The 21,875-nt window shown below is 43.5% G+C and overlaps 1 protein-coding gene across 3 annotated transcripts in view; it reads left to right on the top strand.

The window, feature by feature from the left end:
* The window catches only part of ALDH1L1 (aldehyde dehydrogenase 1 family member L1), a 130,437-nt gene that overhangs the window by 54,670 nt on the left and 53,892 nt on the right, over positions 1-21,875 (top strand). For all 3 annotated transcript variants that reach the window (XM_042912831.1, XM_042912845.1, XM_042912835.1), the window contains exons 8-9: positions 1,896-2,021; positions 5,186-5,277. In XM_042912831.1, the coding sequence (XP_042768765.1) occupies positions 1,896-2,021; positions 5,186-5,277 (218 nt within the window). The remainder of the gene's footprint in view (positions 1-1,895; positions 2,022-5,185; positions 5,278-21,875) is intronic.

The raw sequence follows: 21,875 nt of genomic DNA on the forward strand, positions 1-21,875 counted from the left end.
ACACTGTGGAGATTTCAACAAATCTCATGGATATGGAATCATTGGCTGCATCAGTGTGTATAGACCAGATAGAATGTGGAACAGCTTTGCTGGGGATGGATGCGAGCTCACTCTGGGTGCCTATCTTGCTGTGTCTCGCCATTGGAGGGCCTGAGGATGCCATTAATGTCTGCAATGTATAGTGAGTGGGTGTTTTAGGTATTCATGATGGATACACGCAGTTGAAAGATGCTATCTGTCTTGGGTCAAGTTCCTTTGAAGCAGTGTCTGAGACAGGAGTTCTTGTGCATGTGACTTATTGAGGGAGTACTCTTGGAAAATCCCATACAATGTAGGGCTAGACTGGGGCAGAGGACAGTGCTAAGCAAAGATATAAGGGTTCTGGAGTCTGCCATCTTCTGTCTGATCCCAGGCACTGCAGTGTGAATTGCATCTGCTGATTATGCCCCCGCATACTCACATCGCTAAGTCCTTGGTTTCTGCTGCCCCTGGAGAAGGAAGGTGGCAATGAGGCATCAGCCCTGGGCCTCTCTATGCATGGCTGCACTTATCCGCCAAAAGCCATGGAGGAGGAAGGTACATCTAGATTGCTAATGACCTATACCGCAGCAGCTGGAGGATGGGAACACGGGCTAGGAGGAGCTCTGGGTAGGGGGCAACAACTGTGCCCTCTGTGATGTCCACAGGGACAGCAAAGCAAAGGAAGTAGCCTTGGCGGAACCCTTGGTTGAAGTATCTTTCAGGAACTTTTAGCTGGGTCTAGCTGGGCTTTAGCTCACAGAAAGCTCCAGAATATCTTCAAAAGTCAAGAGGGTGGAGGCCAAGCAGGGAATCTGGCTTCAGTTATGTCAGGGCATATAGAGAGTGTACCGTTCTTATAATTTTTTAAAAAATTTTTAATACTTATTTATTTATTATTTTATTTATTTATTATGTATAATTTATTGTCAAATTGGTTTCCATACAACACCCAGTGCTCATCCCAACTAAAAATTTTTTTTAACGTTTATTTATTTTTGAGAGAGAGAGAGACAGACAGAGTGTGAGTGGGGGAGGGCAGAGAGAGAAGGAGACACCGAATCCGAAGCAGGCTCCAGGCTCTGAGCTGTCAGCACAGAGCCCGACACAGGGCTCCAGCTCACAAACCAGGAGATCATGACCTGAGCTGAAGTCGGACGCGTAACATACTGAGCCACCCAGGCGCCCCTACCATTCTTGTAAACCACTCTTGTCAAACACAGACATCCGCGTCTGCTCCTTTTCCCACCTCTGCCCCCTAGGGGGCATCTGATGATCTTCACCAGAGCTTTCCATGGGGTTTCTAGGAGCTGGGCTACTGGGTGATAACTTTACTTTTTTTTATGTTTATTTATTTTTGAGAGAAAGAGAGAGAGCGCACAAGTAGGGAAGGGGCAGAGAGGGGGAGGGGGGAGACACAGAATCTGAAGCAGGCTCCAGGCTCCAAGCTGTCAGCTCAGAGCCCAATGTGGGGCCCGAACTCACAAATCATAAGATCATGACCTGAGCTGGAGTTGGATGCTTAACTGACAGCCACCCAGGCGCCCCTAGTTGTTTTCTTGATTCATTTTCTGAGTAGTGCCTGAATTACTTTTGTCTAATAAGTAGGCATTTTTATGGAAATAATAAAATCATTACACTTAAAAAGAAGTGAGAAGGGGGGTGGGTGATGGAGAAGTGAGCTCTACAGTTTCCTCTGTGTTCCTGGAAGAGCAGTGTCTCCACTGTGAACGTCCCTCCTCATTAATCTTGTACATTTCTTGTGGTGAGGGTTGGAGACGAAGTGTGTGGGGAGCCCAGCACAGTGCTCCCTGTGGAATTGCTCTCTTCCCTGCCATGCAGACAACCACAGGTACTGTGAAGCCTTCTTTTTGCAGCTTCTGGTGAAGAACATCCAGCTGGAGGATGGCAGGATGATCCCAGCCTCACGCTTCTTCAGCGGAGCAGACAGCAGTGTCCTTGAGCTGACAGAGGCAGAACTGGTCATGGCAGAGACTGTGCGGGTAAAAGCCCCCTTCAGGGATTCTGTCTGGTTTTGCAGGTTGTGCACTGCATCTGTGTTTTTTGACTCACACTCCCTGGAGTTGGATGTGCACACCCTCTGTAGATGTATGTGCTGACCCTGGGCACCGTGTTGGTTCTATCATGTCTTGGGACTTTCTGATGCCCCCTTGCTCTTTTCCTCTGTCACTGGGACACTGGGATTTGGCCAGCTGGGTCTGACTCTTCTAGGGACTCACTGTCAAGAGTGGACAGATGAAGAAGCCCCTGGAATAGGTGGAAAAGGTTGGTGCCAAATCCATGGCCCTTTGATGAGAATGTGTGCAGTGTAACCTTCCAGAAAATCTCCCTGAGAGGGAGCCTCCTGCACTGTGACCAGCCCGGGTGTCATAGTCAGGCAGACCTGGACTCCAGTCCAGCCGTCATGGATGATGCAGGAGAGCACTTCACTCTCTGAGACTCAATCCCTTCCACTGCAAGCCCAGTCAGTGGTCACCTCCCAGACTTGTTCCTGGTCCTTCCTGCTCCCTCTGCCCACTTCCTTCTCCCTGGAAGTCATAGTATGGATGGTATTTAACCTTTATGAATGAAGGCTGTGGATGAATTTTCAAGCATTCACTTGTTCAACCATGTAATCAATGACTTAAGAAATACATATGAGCTCCTATCAAATGCTGAGTGCTAAGCCAGCACTTCTCATGAAGTGTCCCTTTCCATGGGGAAAACAGCCAATGAACAGCCAAACAAATGAACAGATCATTTCAGGCCAATAACAGGTTGATGGGAACAAGGTCCTTGGAGGCTGGGGGACAACTTTAGAAGGAATAACCAGGGCAGGCTTCCTTGGGCAGGAGAAGGGGAGGGTTTGACCTGAGACCTGAGTGGAGAGAATTCTGGGGGAAGGAGGGCTGGATGAGAGGACATGGGCCAGTCGGGAGCCACAGTGGTGACTGTGGGTGTTGATGACAAGTGCTAAAGACAGGACCCAGCAGGGAAGGGACACGAGAAGCTTACTCTGCTCCAGAGGGCACCAAGCACTTCCTCAGTAGAAAGCTGAACTTTCTGAATGTCTGTAAAAAGAGAGAGAGAGAGAGAGAGAGAGAGAGAGAGAGAAGCCTGTTCATTCAAAAATATTTTGGAGGAGCTGCTCTGGCCCCAGCCCTGTACTTGCCCTGGAGTTACAGGGCCAGCTGGACAAACTAGCCTTCTGGGGCTTACAGCTGAGTGGCCCTTGGGGTGAGGTAAGGTTGTGTGTGTGTAGAGCTAGGCCTGAGTCAAACGCTGTTGTGACTGTGTCCTTCATCTGTGCACTTGAATAAACTGCATATCCATGGGTGTTGTGAGTGGTAGAGGAGAGGACACACATGGAAACAGGCAGTTTAACAGCACCTATAAGGACCTCAGTAAACGTGGGCAGGGAGCCTAAGGGTCATCAAAAGAAGCACATGCTTGCAGAGTGTGTACACTGTGCAGCAGTGTTCCAATCACTTCAGGAACAGTAGTGTGTTTAATTACTGTAACAACTATGAAGTAGGTGTTTCTATTACTTTCAGCTCCCAGCAGAGGAGCCCAAGGCCCAAGGTGGGGTCACAAGAGATGAGCACAGGCCTAGGCATGGAGCCCAGCTGGTGGGCCTGAATTCCTGGCCTCCACCACTATAATGCTATGCCACATGGCCTCTTGGTCATCCTTGGCATCATTATTATTACACCTGTTGGTCCTAGCTGGACTGGCCCTTTCAGAATGCATGGTCTGGAGGTGACTGGGGTGGAGCAGAAATGGCTGGGGAGGAGATGCCAGTGTCGGCCTCTGGTGTTGGTGGAGAGAGCCTAGCAACGGAACAAAATTTGCATTGTTGTGGTCTTTCTGTACAACAGGTACTCTGCCTGCCTCGTGTGAGGAATTATCAGCCATTATCAGATCCTTTCACAGATGAGGAAACAGAGGCACTGAGAGACTCTCTGCATCTCCATGGCTTGTCAGGAGCCAAGCTATGGTGTGAACAGGCCGTGTGGGTTTAGGGTCCACTGCCTTTCAGAGGTTCCACACACATCTGATGAGGGCCGGTGCATCCCATAGGCATCATGCTGGTGTCCACATACCAGCAGGTGACCTGTGGCCCTAGGCCACCTGAGTCTGAAGAGCAGGCAGAGCAGTCAGTGAAGGGTTCAGGGAAGAGGGGCCATGGCAGTTGGTCCTGGAGGATGCTTAGGATTTAAACATGAGCTGGAGGTCCAGAGAAGGACCTCACTGGTAGGCAAGGGCCCAGGCAGAGGTGTGGAGGACAGGCAGTAGTCAAGTGGGGACAGAGAATGGCTTAGCATGGCTGCTGATGGTCACAATGAGGATGGGAAGAGCAAAACCATGACACCTTTCAAAGAACAAAAGAAGGAGCCAGGGAGAGGTTGGGCCAGGTCCTAATTGGGCCTGACCACTTCCATCTGGCCCAGTGACCAGCCAAACACTGTCTGAAGCTCAGGCAGAGTGTGAGGCATCTTGATGCTCCTGTCCTCATAGGCCTGACTGGGAGCTCACCCAGAGAATAATTGTCCCATCCTGATCCACTGGACGGCCTTCTTAGAATTCTGGATGGTGTTGCCCACTCACACTGGCCTTTCCACACTCACCCACAAGGCTGGCTGGTGGACACTGCTGACTTTTGCAGGCCGTGGGACAGATGGGCACAGAACCAGCTGGCCTGTCTGTGAGAAAAAGACCCAGGCCTCCTGAACCCCATCAAAGTACCTTGTTTTCACCCTCAGAACTCCCACCCACTTTTCTTTCCTTTCTACACTGCAACACACCCAAACACCAGGATCACTCTGGGAACCTCACCCGGATGAGAGCACCAAGGTGAGGCTGGGTGAGAAGGGGGCTGGGGAGCAGCTGGTGCACAGCCAAGCCCTGAGCTCTGCATGTATACTCTTCCTGCTGCACTGAAATGGTGTAGGGATCCCAAAGGAGCTGAGGACAGCTGAACTCCCTGGGCTCCTACTTCCCCAAGGGCACAGTCACCCCAGGAGCCTGGGAGCAGCAGCACTGTGGAGTGGACAGAGCCCAGCCTGGCAGCAGGTGGGGCAAGCCCACAGCAGGGGCTGCTCTCACCCAGAAGACACATGCCCCCGGTTCCGCAGGGAGCCCTGTTCTCACCATGCCTGTTTTTCAGAGTGCCTGGAAACGGATTCTCCCCAGTGTCCTAGAGGTGGAAGACTCCACTGATTTCTTCAAGTCAGGGGCTGCATCGGTGGATGTTGTGAGGTAAGGCTGGGATTGGAGAGGTCTGGCCCCAGGTGTCAATGGCCATGTCACAAGCAATGCCAAGACTCAGTAGCAGGAAACAACCATCATTTCTTATGCTTTGGATCATTCAGGTCAGGGATTCATAAAAGACCTGCATGTGCAGGCCTCAGGGGATCATCTTGAATGGCAGTGGGTGAGTGGGCTGGTAGCAGCTGGAAGAGACAGGCAGGGATATCTTCCTCCAAGCTAGTCTCTCTCTGTCATGCCTGGTGCATGGGCCTGGAGGGCTGGTGGCTGCTGAGGTGTTACTGCCAACCAGGTACCTATGTGTTGAGGCCCCAAAGTGACTGCTTTGGGATTTGGACTTGTAAGTGGTGGCTTGTGGCTCTGAGAGTGCTGATGCCAGGAAACAAGGTAGATGTGGACCCAGCCTGGGGGACGCATGACATCAATGCCATTGACCTGATTGTTTTCAGCAGTCACAAGCCTGACCAGATTTGAGGGCAAGTGCTGGGCACTGAGACCCAGGCCTCAGTGGGAGGAGGATCAAAGACTGTGTGACTCTGTTTTAAAACTGCTACAAGCCCCAACTCCCTCCAGTGAAAGCCAAGGTGTGTAGGGAAAGAAAACGGGCAGCTAGAGATCACCGCAGAGTAGGTTACCCATTCTTCAACCTCATATGTATTCTCCTGCTTTCCATTTAACAGCAGTAAGTTCTAATTTGTATAAAGGGAAGAATGTGGATATGGTAGAACATCTTTGCAAGCAACAGTAACTTAGTTCAGTCTGGTTTAAACAAAAAAGAACAACCAAGTCAAACGTTCCATGGTCACTTTCTTTAGGCAGGGCTGGTTACTCCAAACACTCAAATTACATCGTTAACATTGTCATTGTCTGTTGCTTCATTTCGGGGGAGGATTTCTCCTCATAGTGACACATTGCCTGCACAGTAGTTCTTTTCTAATTTGTGTTATCAGCATTCCCAGTGAAAAGGTGGTTGTTCTCATGGCAGTCTCCACGTAAGTCCTAGACTTGAATTTGACAGGAGCTGGTGGAGTCATGTGCCCCAATAAGAATCAATCGCTGGCCAGGAGCAGGCATGCTCTGATTGGCCAAAGCTGGGTCATGTGCCTACCTCTGGCGTCAAGGGTTGAAAGGACTACATTCAACCCACATCTCTGGAAAGGGAGGAGAAAGTTGTTTCCTTGGAAAGTGTCAGTGCTATTGGTAGAGGCAGGAGAAGTGGGTGCTGTGAAGGCAGAAGCAGAGATGTATACCACATGTGGGGAGAGGATTCTTGTACTTGAAGAAGGTGCAAAGGAAACTCTGTGGAGCTCACTCAAGTAGAGAAAAATTCACATGGGAAATTAAGCAAAGCTGTGATATTGACAAGGTGTGCAGGAGAATGTCAGAGAAACACTCAACAGCCCTCTGCATTTTGGTTCCCTCGGTAGGGCTGTAGAGTGAGCAGTGCTGATCAGAGGAGGCACTGATAAGGGAAAGGGACCCAGGATGAAAAAGGATGTGTGAACTCTAGTCCCCCTGAACACAAGGGAAGACTTACATGTTTCCAAGACCTTTGGGGCAAAAACAGGGAGGAGACTAACCTCTGCACTCTGGGGTGAGCCAAGAATGTAGCTGCTGTCTGACCCAATTGAAAAGTCCACCCAAGGCTGAATTGAGTAATGCCCAGTCATCCTGACAACAGGCCTCTCCTTTATTTTAAAATTGTTTTTAAAAAACATCATGTAAATAGTATTTGAGAAGGAGTTGCATGCCATCCACCTAGGGAAGGTTTTGGGGAGGGTTTGATTCAGAAGAGCAACTGTGAGATAATGAGAATTGGGGGTACATATTTTACCTGTTAATTTTTGCAGTGTATCAAAGCTTCCCAAAACATAGTGGCTTAAAACACCACTACTTTTTAGGTTCGTGGTTCTGTGGGTCAACAGTTTGGGCTGGGCTCAGTTGATTTGGGCCACACTGATGTCAGCTGGAGTCACGTATTTTCAGTCAGTTACCAAGTCAGCTGGAGGGCTGGCTGGTCCAGGATGGCCAGTGCCATCAGAGGTCCAGTGCAGGTTTGTTCATATGGTCATGGTAGGGGCCTAGGAAGCAGAAGGTTCAAGTGAGCACATCATATCCACTACATGTATCAGCCAAATCAAGTCATGGAGTTGACCCTATTAAGGAAATGGACACCATCTCCCAGTGGCAGGTGCTGCAGTCACATCTCAAGGCTGGGACTACAGAAGGGGGGTGGGAAGTCTTGTGGACAGTTTTTCAACCTACCACACATATAAAAGCTGAATTGAGCCTCTGTGCTTGGAAACCTTGGGCACTACAGGTGTCTTATACCTCACTCTGACTTGTGTGGGTGGTGAGTATGAATTATAAAATCAATGGTTTTTATTATGCTCAGAAGAAGAATCAGACATCTGAGAAAATGATGTCCTGAGGACAACCCAGGGCTGTCTAGAGCTTCTGAACTGAGGTTGATGGAGGATGAAGATAAAGCTGACTTTTTGTTTTGAGAATACTTCAGACCATATATCCTTTTGTTTTTATTATGATAAAAAACATATGAATTCTACATTCTTAACAAATTTAAAAAAATTTTTTAAATGCTTATTTATATTTGAAAGAGATTGAGACAGAGACAGAGCTTGGGCAGGGGAGGGGAAGAGAGACAGACACAGAATCCAAATCAGGCTCCAAGCTGTGAGCTGTCAGCACAGAACCCGATGTGGGGCTCAAACTCACCAGCAGTGAGTTCATGACCTGAACCAAACTCGGATGCTTAACGGACTGAGCCACCTAGGCACCCCACAATTTTTTTTGATAAGAGCTGAAGGAGGAGACAGACTAATAATCAGCCAAAGAGTCGTTTTTTTTAAAATATGAAATTTATTGTCACATTGGTTTCCATACAACACCCAGTGCTCATCCCAAAAGGTGCCCTCCTCAGTGCTCATCAACCACTTTCACCTCCCTTCTACCCCCCAAAACCCTCAGTTTATTCTAAGTTCTTAAGAGTCTCTGATGGTTTGCCTCCTTCCCTCTCTATAACCTTTTCCCCTTCCCCTCCCCCATGGTCTTCTGTTAAGTTTCTCAGGATCCACATAGGAGTGAAAACATATGGTATCTTTCTCTGTATGACTTACTTCACTTAGCCTAACACTCTCCAGTTCCATCCATGTTGCTACAAAGGGCCATATTTCATTCTTTCTCGTTGCCAAGTAGTATTCCATTGTGTATATATAAACCACATTTTCTTTGGTGGACATTTAGGCTCTTTCCATAATTTGACTATTGTTGAAAGTGCTGCTGTAAACATTGGGGTACAGTGCCCCTATGCATCAGCACTCCTGTATCCCTTGGGTAAATTCCTAGCAGTGCTATTGCTGGGTCATAGGGTAGATCTATTTTTAATTTTTTGAGGAACTTCCACACTGCTTTCTAGAGTGGCTGCATCAGTTTGCAATCTCACCAACATTGCAAGAGGGTTCCCGTTTCTCCACATCCTCTCCAGCATCTATAGTCTCCTGATGCGTTCATTTTAGCCACTCTGATTGGGGTGACGTGGTATCTCATTGTGGTTTATATTTGTATTACCCTGATGAGGAGTGACATTGAGCGTCTTTTCATGTGCCTGTTGGCCATCAGGATGGCTTCTTTAGAGAAGTGACTATTCATGTCCTCTGCCCATTTCTTCACTGGATTATTTGTTTTTCGGGTGTGGAGTTTGGTGAGCTCTTTATAGATTTTGGATACTAGCTCTTTGTCCAATATGTCATTTGCAAATATCTTTTCCCATTTCTTGGTTGGCTTTTAGTTTTGTTGATTGTTTCCTTTGCAGTGCAGAAGCGTTTTATCTTCATGAGGTCCCAATAGTTCACTTTTGCTTTTAATTCTCTTGCCTTTGGAGATGTGTCGAGTAAGAAATTGCCGCAGCTGAGGTCAGAGAAGGTTTTTCCTGCTCTCTCCTCTAGGGTTTTGATGGTTTCCTGTCTCACATTCAGCTCCTTCATCCATTTTGAGTTTATTTTTGTGAATGGTGTAAGACAGTAGTCTAGTTTCATTCTTCTGCATGTGGCTGTCCAGTTCTCCTAGTACCACTTGTTAAAGAGACTGTGTTTTTTTCCCTTGGATATTCTTTCCTGCTTTGTCAAAGATTAGTTGGCCATACTTTTGTGGGTCCAATTCTGGAGTCTGTCTTCTATTCCATTGGTCTATGTGTCTGTTTTTGTGCCAATACCATGCTGTCTTGATGATGACAGCTTTGTAGTAGAGGCTAAAGTCTGGGATTGTGATGCCTCCCACTTTGGTCCTCTTCTTCAATATTACTTTGGCTATTCGGGGCCTTTTGTGGTTCTATACAATTTTTAGGATGGCTTGTTCTAGATCTGAGAAGAATGCTGGTGCAATTTTGATTGGGATTGCATTGAATGTGTAGATTGCTTTGGGTAGCATTGACATTTTAACAATGTATTCTTCCAATCCATGAGCGCAGAATGTTTTTCCATTTCTTTGTATGTTCTTCAATTTCCTTCATAAGCTTTCTATAGTTTTCAGCATACAGATCTTTTACATCTTTGGTTAGGTTTATTCCTAGGTAGTTTGTGATTCCTGGTGCAGTTGTGAATGGGATAAGTTTCTTTTATTCTCTTTCTGTTGCTTCATTGTTAGTGTATAAGAATGCAACTGATTTCTGTACATTAATTTTGTGTCCTGCGACTTTGCTGAATTCATGTATCAGTTCTAGCAGACTTTTGGTGGAGCCTATTGGGTTTTCCATGTATGATATCATGTCATCTGCAAAAAGTGAAAGCTTGAGTTCATCCATGCCAATTTTGATGCCTTTGATTTCCTTTTGTTGTCTGATTGCTGATGCTAGAACTTCCAACACTATGTTAAACAACAGCGGTGAGAGTGGACATCCCTGTAGTGTTCCTGATTTCAGGGGGAAAGCTCTCAGTTTTTCCCCATTGAGGATGATATTAGCTGTGGGCTTTTCATAAATGGCTTTTATGATGTTTAAGTATGTTCCTTCTAACCCGACTTTCTCGAGGGTCTTTATTAAGAAAGGATGCTGAATTTTGTCAAATGCTTTTTCTGCATCGATTGACAGGATTGACATGTTGTTATCTTTTCTTTTATTAATGTGATGTATCACATTGATTGATTTGCAAATATTGAACCAGCCCTGCAGCCCAGGAATGAATCCCACTTGAACATGGTGAATAATTCTTTTTTTACACTGTTGAATTCGATTTGCTAGTATTTTGTTGAGAATTTTTGCATCCGTATTCATCAGGGATATTGACCTGTAGTTCTCTTTTTTTGCTGGGTCTTTGTCTGGTTTGGGAATCAAAGTAATGCTGGCTTCATAGAATGAGTCTGGAAGTTTTCTTTCCCTTTCTATTTTTGGGAACAGCTTGAGAAGGATAGGTATTATTTCTGCTTTAAATGTATGGCAGAATCCCCCAGAGAAGCCATCTGGTCTTAGACTCTTATTTATTGGGAGATTTGTGATAACTGATTCAATTTCTTCACTGGTTATGGGTGTGTTCAAATATTCTGTTTCTTCCTGTTTGAGTTTTGGAAGTGTGTGGGTGCTTAGGAATTTGTCCATTTCTTCCAGGTTGTCCAGTTTGTTGGCATATAATTTTTCATAGTATTCCCTGATAATTGCTTGTATTTCTGAGGGATTGGTTGTCATAATTCCATTTTCCTTCATGACTTTATTTTTTTGGGTCTTCTCCCTTTTCTTTTTGAGAAGCCTGGCTAGAGGTTTATCAATTTTGTTTATTTTTTCAAAAGCCCGACTCTTGGTTTCATTGATCTGCTCTACAGTTTTTTTAGATTCTCTGTTGTTTATTTCTGTTCTGATCTTTATTATTTCTCTTCTTCTGCTGGTTTTGGGGTGTCTTTGTTGTTCTGCTTCTAGTTCCTTTAGGTATGCTGTTAGATTTTGCATTTGGGATTTTTCTTGTTTGTTGAGATAGGCCTGGATTGCAATGTATTTTCCTCTCCAGACTGCCTTCGCTGCATCCCAAAGCGTTTGGATTGTTGTCTTTTCATTTTCATTTGTTTCCATACAGTTTTTAATTTCTTCTCTAATTTCCTGGTTGACCATTCTTTCTTTCTTTCTTTCTTTTTTGAACTCTCGAGGGTTATAGTTTTTAATTTCTTCTCTAATTTCCTAGTTGACCATTCTTTCTTTCTTTCTTTCTTTCTTTTTTGAACTCTCGAGGGTTTTTATTAAGAAGCGTTGCTGAATTTTGTCAAAGGCCTTTTCTGCATCGATTGACAGGATCATATGGTTCTTATCTTTTCTTTACTTAATGTGATCTGTCACATTGATTGATTTGCGAATGTTGAACCAGCCCTGCATCCCAGGAATGAATCCCACTTGATCATGGTGAATAATTCTTTTTATATGCTGTTGAATTCGATTTGCTAGTATCTTATTGAGAATTTTTGCATCCATATTCATCAAGGATATTGGCTTGCAGTTCTCTTTTTTTACTGGGTCTCTGTCTGGTTTAGGAATCAAAGTAATACTGGCTTCATAGAATGAGTCTGGAAGTTTTCCTTCCCTTTCTATTTCTTGGAATAGCTTGAGAAGGATAGGTATTATCTCTGCTTTAAACGTCTGGTAGAACTCCCCTGGGAAGCCATCTGGTCCTGGACTCTTATTTGTTGGGAGATTTTTGATGACTGATTCAATTTCTTTGCTGGTTATGGGTCTGTTCGAGCTTGCTATTTCCTCCTGATTGAGTTTTGGAAGCGTGTGGGTGTTTAGGAATTTGTCCATTTCTTCCAGGTTGTCCAGTTTGTTGGCATACAATTTTTCATAGTATTCCCTGATCATTGCTTGTATCTCTGAAGGATTGGTTGTCTCAATTCCATTTTCATTCATGATTTTATCTATTTGGGTCATCTTCCTTTTCTTTCTGAGAAGCCTAGCTAGAGATTTATCAATTTTGTTTATGTTTTCAAAAAACCAACTCTTGGTTTCGTTGATCTGCTCTACAGTTTCTTTAGATTCTATAGTGTTTATTTCTGCTCTGATCTTTATCATTTCTCTTCTTCTGCTGGGTTTAGGCTATCCTTGCTGTTCTGCTTCTATTTCCTTTAGGTGTGCTGTTAGATTTTGTATTTGGGATTTTTCTTGTTTCTTGAGATAGGCCTGGATTGCAATGTATTTTCCTCTCAGGACTGCCTTTGCTGCATCCCAAAGTGGTTGGATTGTTGTATTCTCACTTTCGTTTGTTTCCATATATTTTTTAATTTCTTCTCTAATTGCCTGGTTGACCCACTCATTCTTTAGTAGGGTGTTCTTTAACCTCCATGCTTTTGGAGGTTTTCGAGACTTTTTCCTGTGGTTGATTTCAAGCTTCATAGCATTGTGGTCTGAAAGTATGCATGGTATGATTTCAATTCTTGTATACTTATGAAGGGCTGTTTGGTGACCCAGTATGTGATTTATCTTGGAGAATGTTCCATGTGCACTCGAGAAGAAAGTATATTCCGTTGCTTTGGGATGTAGAGTTCTAAATATATCTGTCAAATCCATCTGATCCAATGTATCATTCAGGGCCCTTGTTTCTTTATTGACCGTGTGTCTAGATGATCTATCCATTTCTGTAAGTGGAGTGTTAAAGTCCCCTGCAATTATCACATTCTTATCAATAAGGTTGCTTATGTTTATGAGTAATTGTTTTATATATTTGGGGGCTCCCGTATTCGGCGCATAAACATTTATAATTGTTAGCTCTTCCTGATGGATAGACCCTGTGATTATTATATTATGCCCTTCTTCATCTCTTGTTACAGCCTTTAATTGAAAGTCTAGTTTGTCTGATATAAATATGGCTACTCCAGCTTTCTTTTGACTTCCAGTGGCATGATAAATAGTTCTCCATCCCCTCACTCTCAATCTGAAGGTGTCCTGAGGTCTAAAATGAGTCTCTTGTAGACAGAAAATAGATGGGTCTTGTTTTTTTACCCATTCTGATACCCTATGTCTTTTGGTTGGCGCATTTAGTCCATTTACATTCAGTGTTATTATAGAAAGATATGGGTTTAGAGTTATTGTGATGTCTGTAGGTTTCATGCTTGTAGCAATGTCTCTGGTACTTTGTCTCACAGGATCCCCCTTAGGATCTCTTGTAGGGCTGGTTTAGTGGTGCGAATTCCTTCAGTTTTTGTTTGTTTGGGAAGACCTTTATCTCTCCTTCTATTCTGAATGACAGACTTGCTGGATAAAGGATTCTCCGCTGCATATTTTTTTCTGTTCATCACATTGAAGATCTCCTGCCATTCCTTTCTGGCCTGCCAAGTTTCAGTAGAGAGATCGGTCACAAGTCTTATAGGTCTCCCTTTATATGTTAGAGCACGTTTATTTCTAGCTGCTTTCAGAATTTTCTCTTTATCCTTGTATTTTGCCAGTTTCACTATGATATGTCATGCAGATCAATTCAAGTTACGTCTGAACGAGTTCTCTGTGCCTCTTAGATTTCAATGCCTGTTTCCTTCCCCAGATCAGGGAAGTTCTCAGCTATTATTTCTTCAAGTACACCTTAAGCACCTTTTTTTTCTCTCTTCCTCCTCTCGAATACCAATTATACGTATATTATTTCTCTTTAGTGCATCACTTAGTTCTCTAATTTTCGCCTCATACTCCTGGATTTTTTTATCTCTCTTTTTCTCAGCTTCTTTTTCCATAATTTTGTCTTCTAGTTCACGTATTCTCTCCTCTGCCTCTTCAATCCGAGCTGTGGTTGTCTCCATTTTATTTTGCAGCTCATTGATAGCATTTTTTAGCTCCTCCTGGCTGTTCCTTAGTCCCTTGATCTCTGTAGCAATAGATTCTCTGCTGTCCTTTATACTGTTTTCAAGCCCAGCGATTAATTTTATGACTCTTATTCTAAATTCACTTTCTGTTATATTGTTTAAATCATTTTTGATCAGTTTGTTAGCTGTTGTTATTTCCTGGAGATTCTTTTGAGGGAAATTCTTCTATTTGGTCATTTTGGATAGTCCCTGGAGTGGTGAGGACCTGCGGGGCACTTCCCCTGTGCTGTCCTGAATAACTTGCGTTGGTGGGCGGGGCCGCAGTCAGACCTGATGTCTGCTCCCAGCCCACCGCTGGGGCCACAGTCAGACTGGAGTGTGCCTTCTCTTCCCTTTTTTAGGGGCGGGATTCCTTGTGGGGTGGCATGGCCCATCTGGGCTACTTGCACACTGCCAGTCTTGGGTGGGGATCTGGCCTATTAGCTGGGGTGGATCAGCATGATGCACGGGGGCGGGAGGGGCAGGCTCAGCTCGCTTCTCCTTCCATGATGCGCTTTGGGAGGGGCCCTGTGGCAGCCGGAGGGAGTCAGACCCTCCTCTGGAGGGGTGGATCCACAGAAGCACAGCGTTGGGTGTGTGGTGCAAGCAAGTTCCCTGGCAGGAACTCGTTCCCTTTGGGATTTTGGCTGGGGGATGGGCGAGGGAGATGGTGCTGATGAGCGCCTTTGTTCCCCGCCAAGCTGAGCTCTGTCCTCCAGGGCTCAACAACTCTCCCTCCTGTTGTCCTCCAGCCCTCCCGTTCTCCGAGAAGAGCTGTTAGCTTATAACCTTCCAGATGTCAAGTCCCACTTGCTGTCTGAACACACTCCATCCGGCCCCTCTGCTTTTGCCAGCCAGACTCGGGGGCTCTGCTTGGCCGGCGGGCCGCCCCTCTGCCCTGGCTCCCTCCCGCCAATCCGTGTAGTATGCACTGCCTCGCCGCCCTTCCTACCCTCTTCTGTGGGCCTCTCATCTGTGCTTGGCTCTGGAGACTCCATTCTGCTAGTCTTCTGGCGGTTTTCTGGGTTATTTAGGCAGGTGTAGGTGGAATCTAAGTGATCAGCAGGACGTGCAGTGAGCCCAGCGTCCTCCTACACCGCCATCTTCCCTCGATGTCTAGTGATTCTATTTCTTCTGTTTTGTTAATGTTTGCTTTATAAATTTAAGTGGTCTGATGTTGAATTCATATATATTTATAATTATTATATCTTCCTGGTGAATTGGGCCTTCTATCATTATATAATGTCCCTCCTTTTCTCTTGTGACAGTTTTTGCCTTAAAATTGATTCTGTTAATACAAGTATAGCCACCTTTGCTCTCCTTTAGTTACCATTTTCACAAACTACCTTTTTTCCATTCTTTCACTTTCAGCCTATGTGTGTCCTTGAACATGAAGTGAGTCTCTTCTAGACAGCATATTGTTGTATCTTGTTTTATCTTTTTTTAAAATCCATTCAGCCACTCTATCTTTTGATTAGGAAGTTTAATCCATTTTCACTTGAGGTAATTATTGATAGGGAAGGACTACTATTACCATTTTCATTAATTTTTTTTAATGTTTCTTTATTTTTGAGAAAGAGAGACAGAGCATGAGTGGGGGAGGAGCAGAGAGAAAGAGGGAGACACAGAATCTGAAGCAGCTCCAGGCTCTGAGCTGTCAGCACATAGCCCAATGTGGGGCTTGAACCCACAAGCTGTGAGATCATGATCTGAGCTGAAGTCGGACACTTAACTGACTGAGCCACCCAGGCGCTCCTAATATTACCATTTTTAAGAATTGATTTATGTCTTGTAGCTCTTTTGTCTCTTTTGTCATCTCTTCTTGTGTTTTATTGATTTTTTTTTTGTAGCGAAATGCTTTGATTTTTCTCATTTTCTTTTGTGTATCTTCCATAAGTATTTTCTTTGGTTACCATGGGGTTTATATAAAACATTCTATTTTAAGCTGATAACAACTTAAGTTTAATTTTATACAAAAATTCCACTATTTTACCTCTCCCCCTCACACTTCGTTATTGATATTATAACTTACATCTTTTTATATTGTGTCCATTAACATATAGTTTTAAAAAATTATTTTGTCCTTTAATTTCTGTTCCAGAATTTAAAGTTGTTTATGTACTGTTACAGTATTACAGTGTTCTGTATTTGTCCATATACTTACCTTTACCAGTGAGCTTTATATCTCCATATGCTTTCATGTTGTTCTTTAGCATCTTTTAATTTCACCTGGAAGGACTCCCTTTAGCATTTCTTGTAACGAAGGTATCTTGGTGATGCACTTCCTTAGCTTTTGTTTTTTAGGGAAATATCTCTTCTTAATGTTTAAGGGACAGTTTTTGTGGATTTAGTATTCTTGGTTGGCAGTTTCTTTTTTTTTTTAGTACTTTGAAAGAAATATTCCTTGCTGTCTTGCAATGTTCTTGCTAGAAATCTACTGAGACTGTTATGGAGGTCCCCTCGTATGTAACAAATTGCTTTTTTATTTCTGCTTTTCAAATTTTCTCTTTGGATTTGACTTTTGACAATTTGATTATAATGCTTTGTGTGGACTTCATTTAGTTCATCTTTTTTTTTTAAATTTATTTTTAGAATGTACATCCAAGTTAGTTGGCATATAGTGCAACAGTGATTTCAGGAATAGAATCCTTAATGCCCCTTACCCATTTAGCCCATCCCTCCTCTCACAACTCCTCCAGTAACCCTCTGTTCTCCATATTTAAGAGTCTCTTATGTTTTGTCCCCCTTCCTGTTTTTATATTATTTTTGTTTCCCTTCCCTTATGTTCATCTGTTTTGTATCTTAAAGCCCCCATATGAGGGAAGTCCTATGATATTTGTTTTTCTCTAATTTCACTTATCATAATATCCTCTACTTCCCTCCATGTAGTTGCAAATGGTTAAGATTTCATTCTTTTTGATCGCCAAGTAATACTCCATTGTATATATATACCACATCTTCTTTATCCATTCATCCATTGATGGACATTTGGGCTCTCTCCATACTTTGGCTCTTATTGGTAGTCCATTTAGTTCATCTTATTTGGAAATTATTTGGATTTAAATATGTCTGAATCTTTCCCTAGATTTGGGACATTTCTGGCCATTATTATTATTTTTTAAATGTTTATTTAGACAGAGGGAGACAAAGCATGAACAGGGGAGGGATAGAGAGAGAGGAAGACACAGAATCTAAAGCAGGCTCCAGGCTCTGAGCTGTCAGCACAGAGCCAGATGTGGGGCTTGAACTCGTCAACAACGAGATCATGACCTGAGCTGAATTTGGACACTCAACCAACAGAGCCACCCAGGCATCACTGGCCATTATTTTTTTAAAAATAACCTTTCTTCCCTTTCTCTCTTTCTTCTTCTGAAATTCTCACAATGTATATATTGGTCCATTGATGGTCTCCCATAAGCCTTTTAGTCTTTCTTCTCCCTTTTTATAATTTTTCTTTTTGCTTCACAGGCTTCGTCATTTCAGATGACTTGTCTACAAGTTCACAGATTCTTTCTTATGCTTGATCGAGTCTTTTGTTGAACGCTTCTGGTGAATTGTTCACTTTAGTCATTGCATTCTTCAGCCCCCAAATTTCTGCTTGGTTCTTTTTTTATATTTTCTATCTCTTTGCGGAATTCTCATTTTATTCATATATCATCTTCCTGAGTTTGTTGAGCATCTTTATGATGGTTATTGTGATTTCATTGTCAGGTAATTCATACATCTGTTTCTTCAGGGCCAATTTATGGAGTTTTATTTTATTCCTTTGATGGGGTGATTTCTTCATGTTTCTTGTAACTTTGGGTTTGTATTTGTGCATTTGAAAAAATAACCACCCCTCCAAGTCTTTACAGACTGACTTTGTACAGGGAAAGATCTTTACCCATAAGCCCGGCAAGAGATCCTGGAGGCCTCTCAAACATTTTCTGTGGATGTGTCTTCTTTGGACTTGTACATGTAAATTTCTAATTTGAGGAACTTGCTGAGTGTTTCTTGGTTTGTTTGTTCAGGAGCTCATAATCTTTTGCTCCCTCTGGTGTCTGTCTGTTGTATCACAAGTTCTATGAAGTAGAATGATGCCCAGCTCTTTTCTTGTTCCTAACAGACTTCAGGCATCTAGAGTATTTTGGGTCCTGTCACTACCCTAAGTCAGACTAGACAGAGACCAGCCCATTGAGTAACCCCCCAAAGTTGGAATACTGGATGCATATTCCACATTCCACTCTTCTCATCCCCCTTGAGGGAGGAGAGGCTGCTGAGCTGTGTTAGCCTTTGGCTCCTGTACCATGGATCCTCTGGAGCAGCAGCACATCGCCCAGATGTTTTGTTTTCCAATGGTTGCCAGGCATCTGGAATATGCCAGGTCCCATCAGTACTCTGAGACTGGTAAGACAGAAACCAGACCCTTGAGCAGCCCTCCTGAAAGATCAGAACATTGGACATGTGGTCCATGCTTGTCTTTCCCTCCCCAGTACAAAGCTGGGAGCTTGGAATTTCCTCCCAATCACATAGTGCTGTACCAGGGGACAGACAGTATGGCAAGAGGGTGCCACAAATTTCCTAATGGCTTCAATTCAGCTGGTTTTACACTTGTCAGAGGTATAGGAGCCTTTTAACTGGTTTTCTCTGGATTTCTCACAAAGGGGATTGGCTCATGTATTATTGAGTTAGTGGTTTTTTGGGAGGAAGAAGGATCTGGGTCTTTCTATTCTGTCATTTTCTTGATGTTACTTCAAGAGCATTAAGAACTCTGATTCTTTACCTTTGATTCTGCTTCCAACTTTTCCATCCACACACAGATCCTCTTGTTGGGGACAGAGACCCAACTAATGAGCCAGATTCTCCTAATGCTCAACTAATGACCTTATTCTCCTGAACTAGCTGAGTTTGGTCTGTGATTCTGGGATTGAATACTGGGAAATATCCTAATTCAAAAATAAGAAGAAGGGACAGGATGAGGCAGAGGAGGAGGAGAAAGAGAGGAAAGAGGACAGAGAAGAGAAAGAGGAAAAGAAAGAGAAGGATGAAAAGGAGACAAAGTATTTTATTCAATTTGTGGACCAAGGAGCTTGTGGGACTCTTTGTCATGCTTCTTAAATACAGCATTAAGAACAGAGGCAATAACAACAACAGCAACGACAACAACAACACAACAAAAAATCAGAAGCAACAAACTTAAGCTCTTCCTCATTTCTTCTTTGAGCAGTGTCTCTAGGCAGGCAGCTTAGGAGATGTCAGAGACCCAGTGTGTTAGCCAAGGCCCCACAGGACACAGATGGCACAATATAGATGGACAACTGAAGAGAGTTTAATGAGGGGTCTATATACAAGGGTTGGGACAGGGAGGATCAATAAAGAATGTCATGGCACCTTGAGACTCACAAGAGTTGGGAGGCTGAGCCTACAGAGGCAAGAAGAAGGAACCTGGCAGTTTTCAGCTTTAGAGAGGGTTTCATGATAGGAGCTGTGACCATTGGAATACAAACACAGTCCTCCCAACCTGTGGGCCAGCAGTGAGGAAGCAAGAGGATAAATACCGTAATCTCTTTCTTCTTAACTTCCAGTCTCCTACCAAAATCTTCTATTGGCCAAATAAAACCAGAGGTCCAAAGGCGAGTGACTTTACAGTATAAATGACTTTAATATAGTCCACGAAATCTAGCCTGCTAGGACACAAGATAGAGGAGAATGAAAAGGGATTCTGGAGAAGTAGAGGGAAAACACACATCTCACTGTGAGAGCTGGACTGCAACAGGCTTATGAAAAAAAAATACCTTGGCTTTCTTACATCCAAAATGCAGAATTAAGAATTAAAGATCCACCACAGAATGAATAATACTACCAAAAGCATATACAATAATAGATACCAGCATCTGCCCAAAGCTCACTTGTGTGTTCTTGGCTCTGTCCTTTACACTAGGCTATTCAACACTGCTACATATGTGTGCTATACAGCCAACTGATACCTCTTAAGAATGCAGTAAAGCTGGGAGGATGGGAACACACTGGCTGAAAAATCAGGGTGTAAAGGCCCTTTGTGGAGCTGGACTCTTGTCACATTGAAACCAGATGAAATATATCAAAAACAAATGTAAGGTCCTCTTTGGAGCTCAGAAAACTCAAATACCTGCTAGAAGTGGAGGATGGAGGTTGTGGCTCAGAATTTGTGTTAATGAGAACCACAATGTGAGGTCATGTATTCATTAGTGGCATCAACAAATTGAGCACTTAGTAGGCATTGTGCTGGAGTTATGATTTTAGTAGGGGACAAAACAGATATAATTCCGAGACTGTAAGTGCTTTGGGGAAGACAAAGTAAACAGACAATTAAAATTACACTAGTCTCTCATTCAAGTACTAACCAGGCCTGACCCTGCTTATCTTCCAAGATCATATAAGATCAGATGTGATCAAGGTGGTATGCACCGCATGGGTTCCATTTTCAATAACAGCTCCTGTGGAAGTGCAGAGTATCTTGGGGAAGCCATCCCTCACCATCCCTGTCTCCCCAAGGCTGACCAAGGTGGCCAAGCTTTTTTTTCAGGAAGTCCACTCTCCCATTCATGACTACAGTGTTGGAGTCCCCAGAATTCTCAGAATCTCCTCAGGCTACCAGTAGCATAATGATGTGTGACTTGGCTCTGGAAACCATTAGGAAGCAGCTGTGTGGCCAGCTTGGCAATGCCTACACTGGGCTCCAGTCCTGAGTGGCCACCACCAGCCACCAGGCTTCAGGAAGCACATGGCTCATCAGAGCCCCTTTGCTTCCCTCCCTTCAGATAGGCAGGCTGCAGCAAGCAAAAGCAGTTGGGATCTTTTATATCGAAACAGCAAAACACCAAAAAGGCAGTTGAGAGAACCCCACTCTTTACTATCCAAGTCACACACAAGCCTTCCTGACATTCTGTAAGCATGTGTGCCTTGTACCAAGTGGAAAATAAACTCTAAGTAGCCAGTAAATAATAATAATAATAATAATAATAATAATAATAATAAATAAAAGTAATAAAACTACATTTAACTATTATTTATGAATTGTCCCATTTACTCATCACAAAGTAGTAGAGGACTATTATTTTTCATAAACTTTTTATTTTATAATAGTTTTAGATTTCCAAAACTTTGTGAAGATAATACAGAGCATTCCCACATACTCCATATCTAGTCACCTCATTATTAACATCCTTCATTAGTATGGTACATTTGTCACAATCAGGGATCCAATATTGCTACATTATTGATCATTAAAATTCATCTACTTTATTCGGATTTCCTTATTTTTCTGTGTAATGTCTCTGTGTACTGTCCCAGTACCCCATTGGGATGCCACATTACATTTAGTCATTAGGTCTCCTCTAGACTGTGATAATTTCTCAGACTTGCTTTGATTTTGATGATGTTAACAATTTTTAGGAATACTGGTCAGGTATTTTGTAATCTGTCCCTCAGTGGGACTCCTGATTCAGGTTTTATTCCTTTTTAATAAATGAGTTCTCTAATTCTTGTACCACGCTCTTTCCCTTAGTTTCCATCTTTTTTTCTGTTTCATTATTCTCCATAATTTTGTCTTCTATATCACTGATTCACTGTTCTGCTTCGTCCAACCTTGCTGCTGTGGCATCCATTCAAAATTGTATCTTGTGGGGCACTTGGGTGGCTCAGTTGGTTGAGCGTCCAACTTCGGCTCAGGTCATGATCTCACAGTTCTTTGGATTCTCTGTCTCCCTCTCTCTATGCCCCTCCCCTGCCCTGGCTCTCTCTCTCTCTCTCTCCCT

The sequence above is a fragment of the Panthera leo genome, chromosome A2 (assembly GCF_018350215.1).
Source record: "Panthera leo isolate Ple1 chromosome A2, P.leo_Ple1_pat1.1, whole genome shotgun sequence".
NCBI classification, from domain to species: Eukaryota; Metazoa; Chordata; class Mammalia; order Carnivora; family Felidae; genus Panthera; species Panthera leo.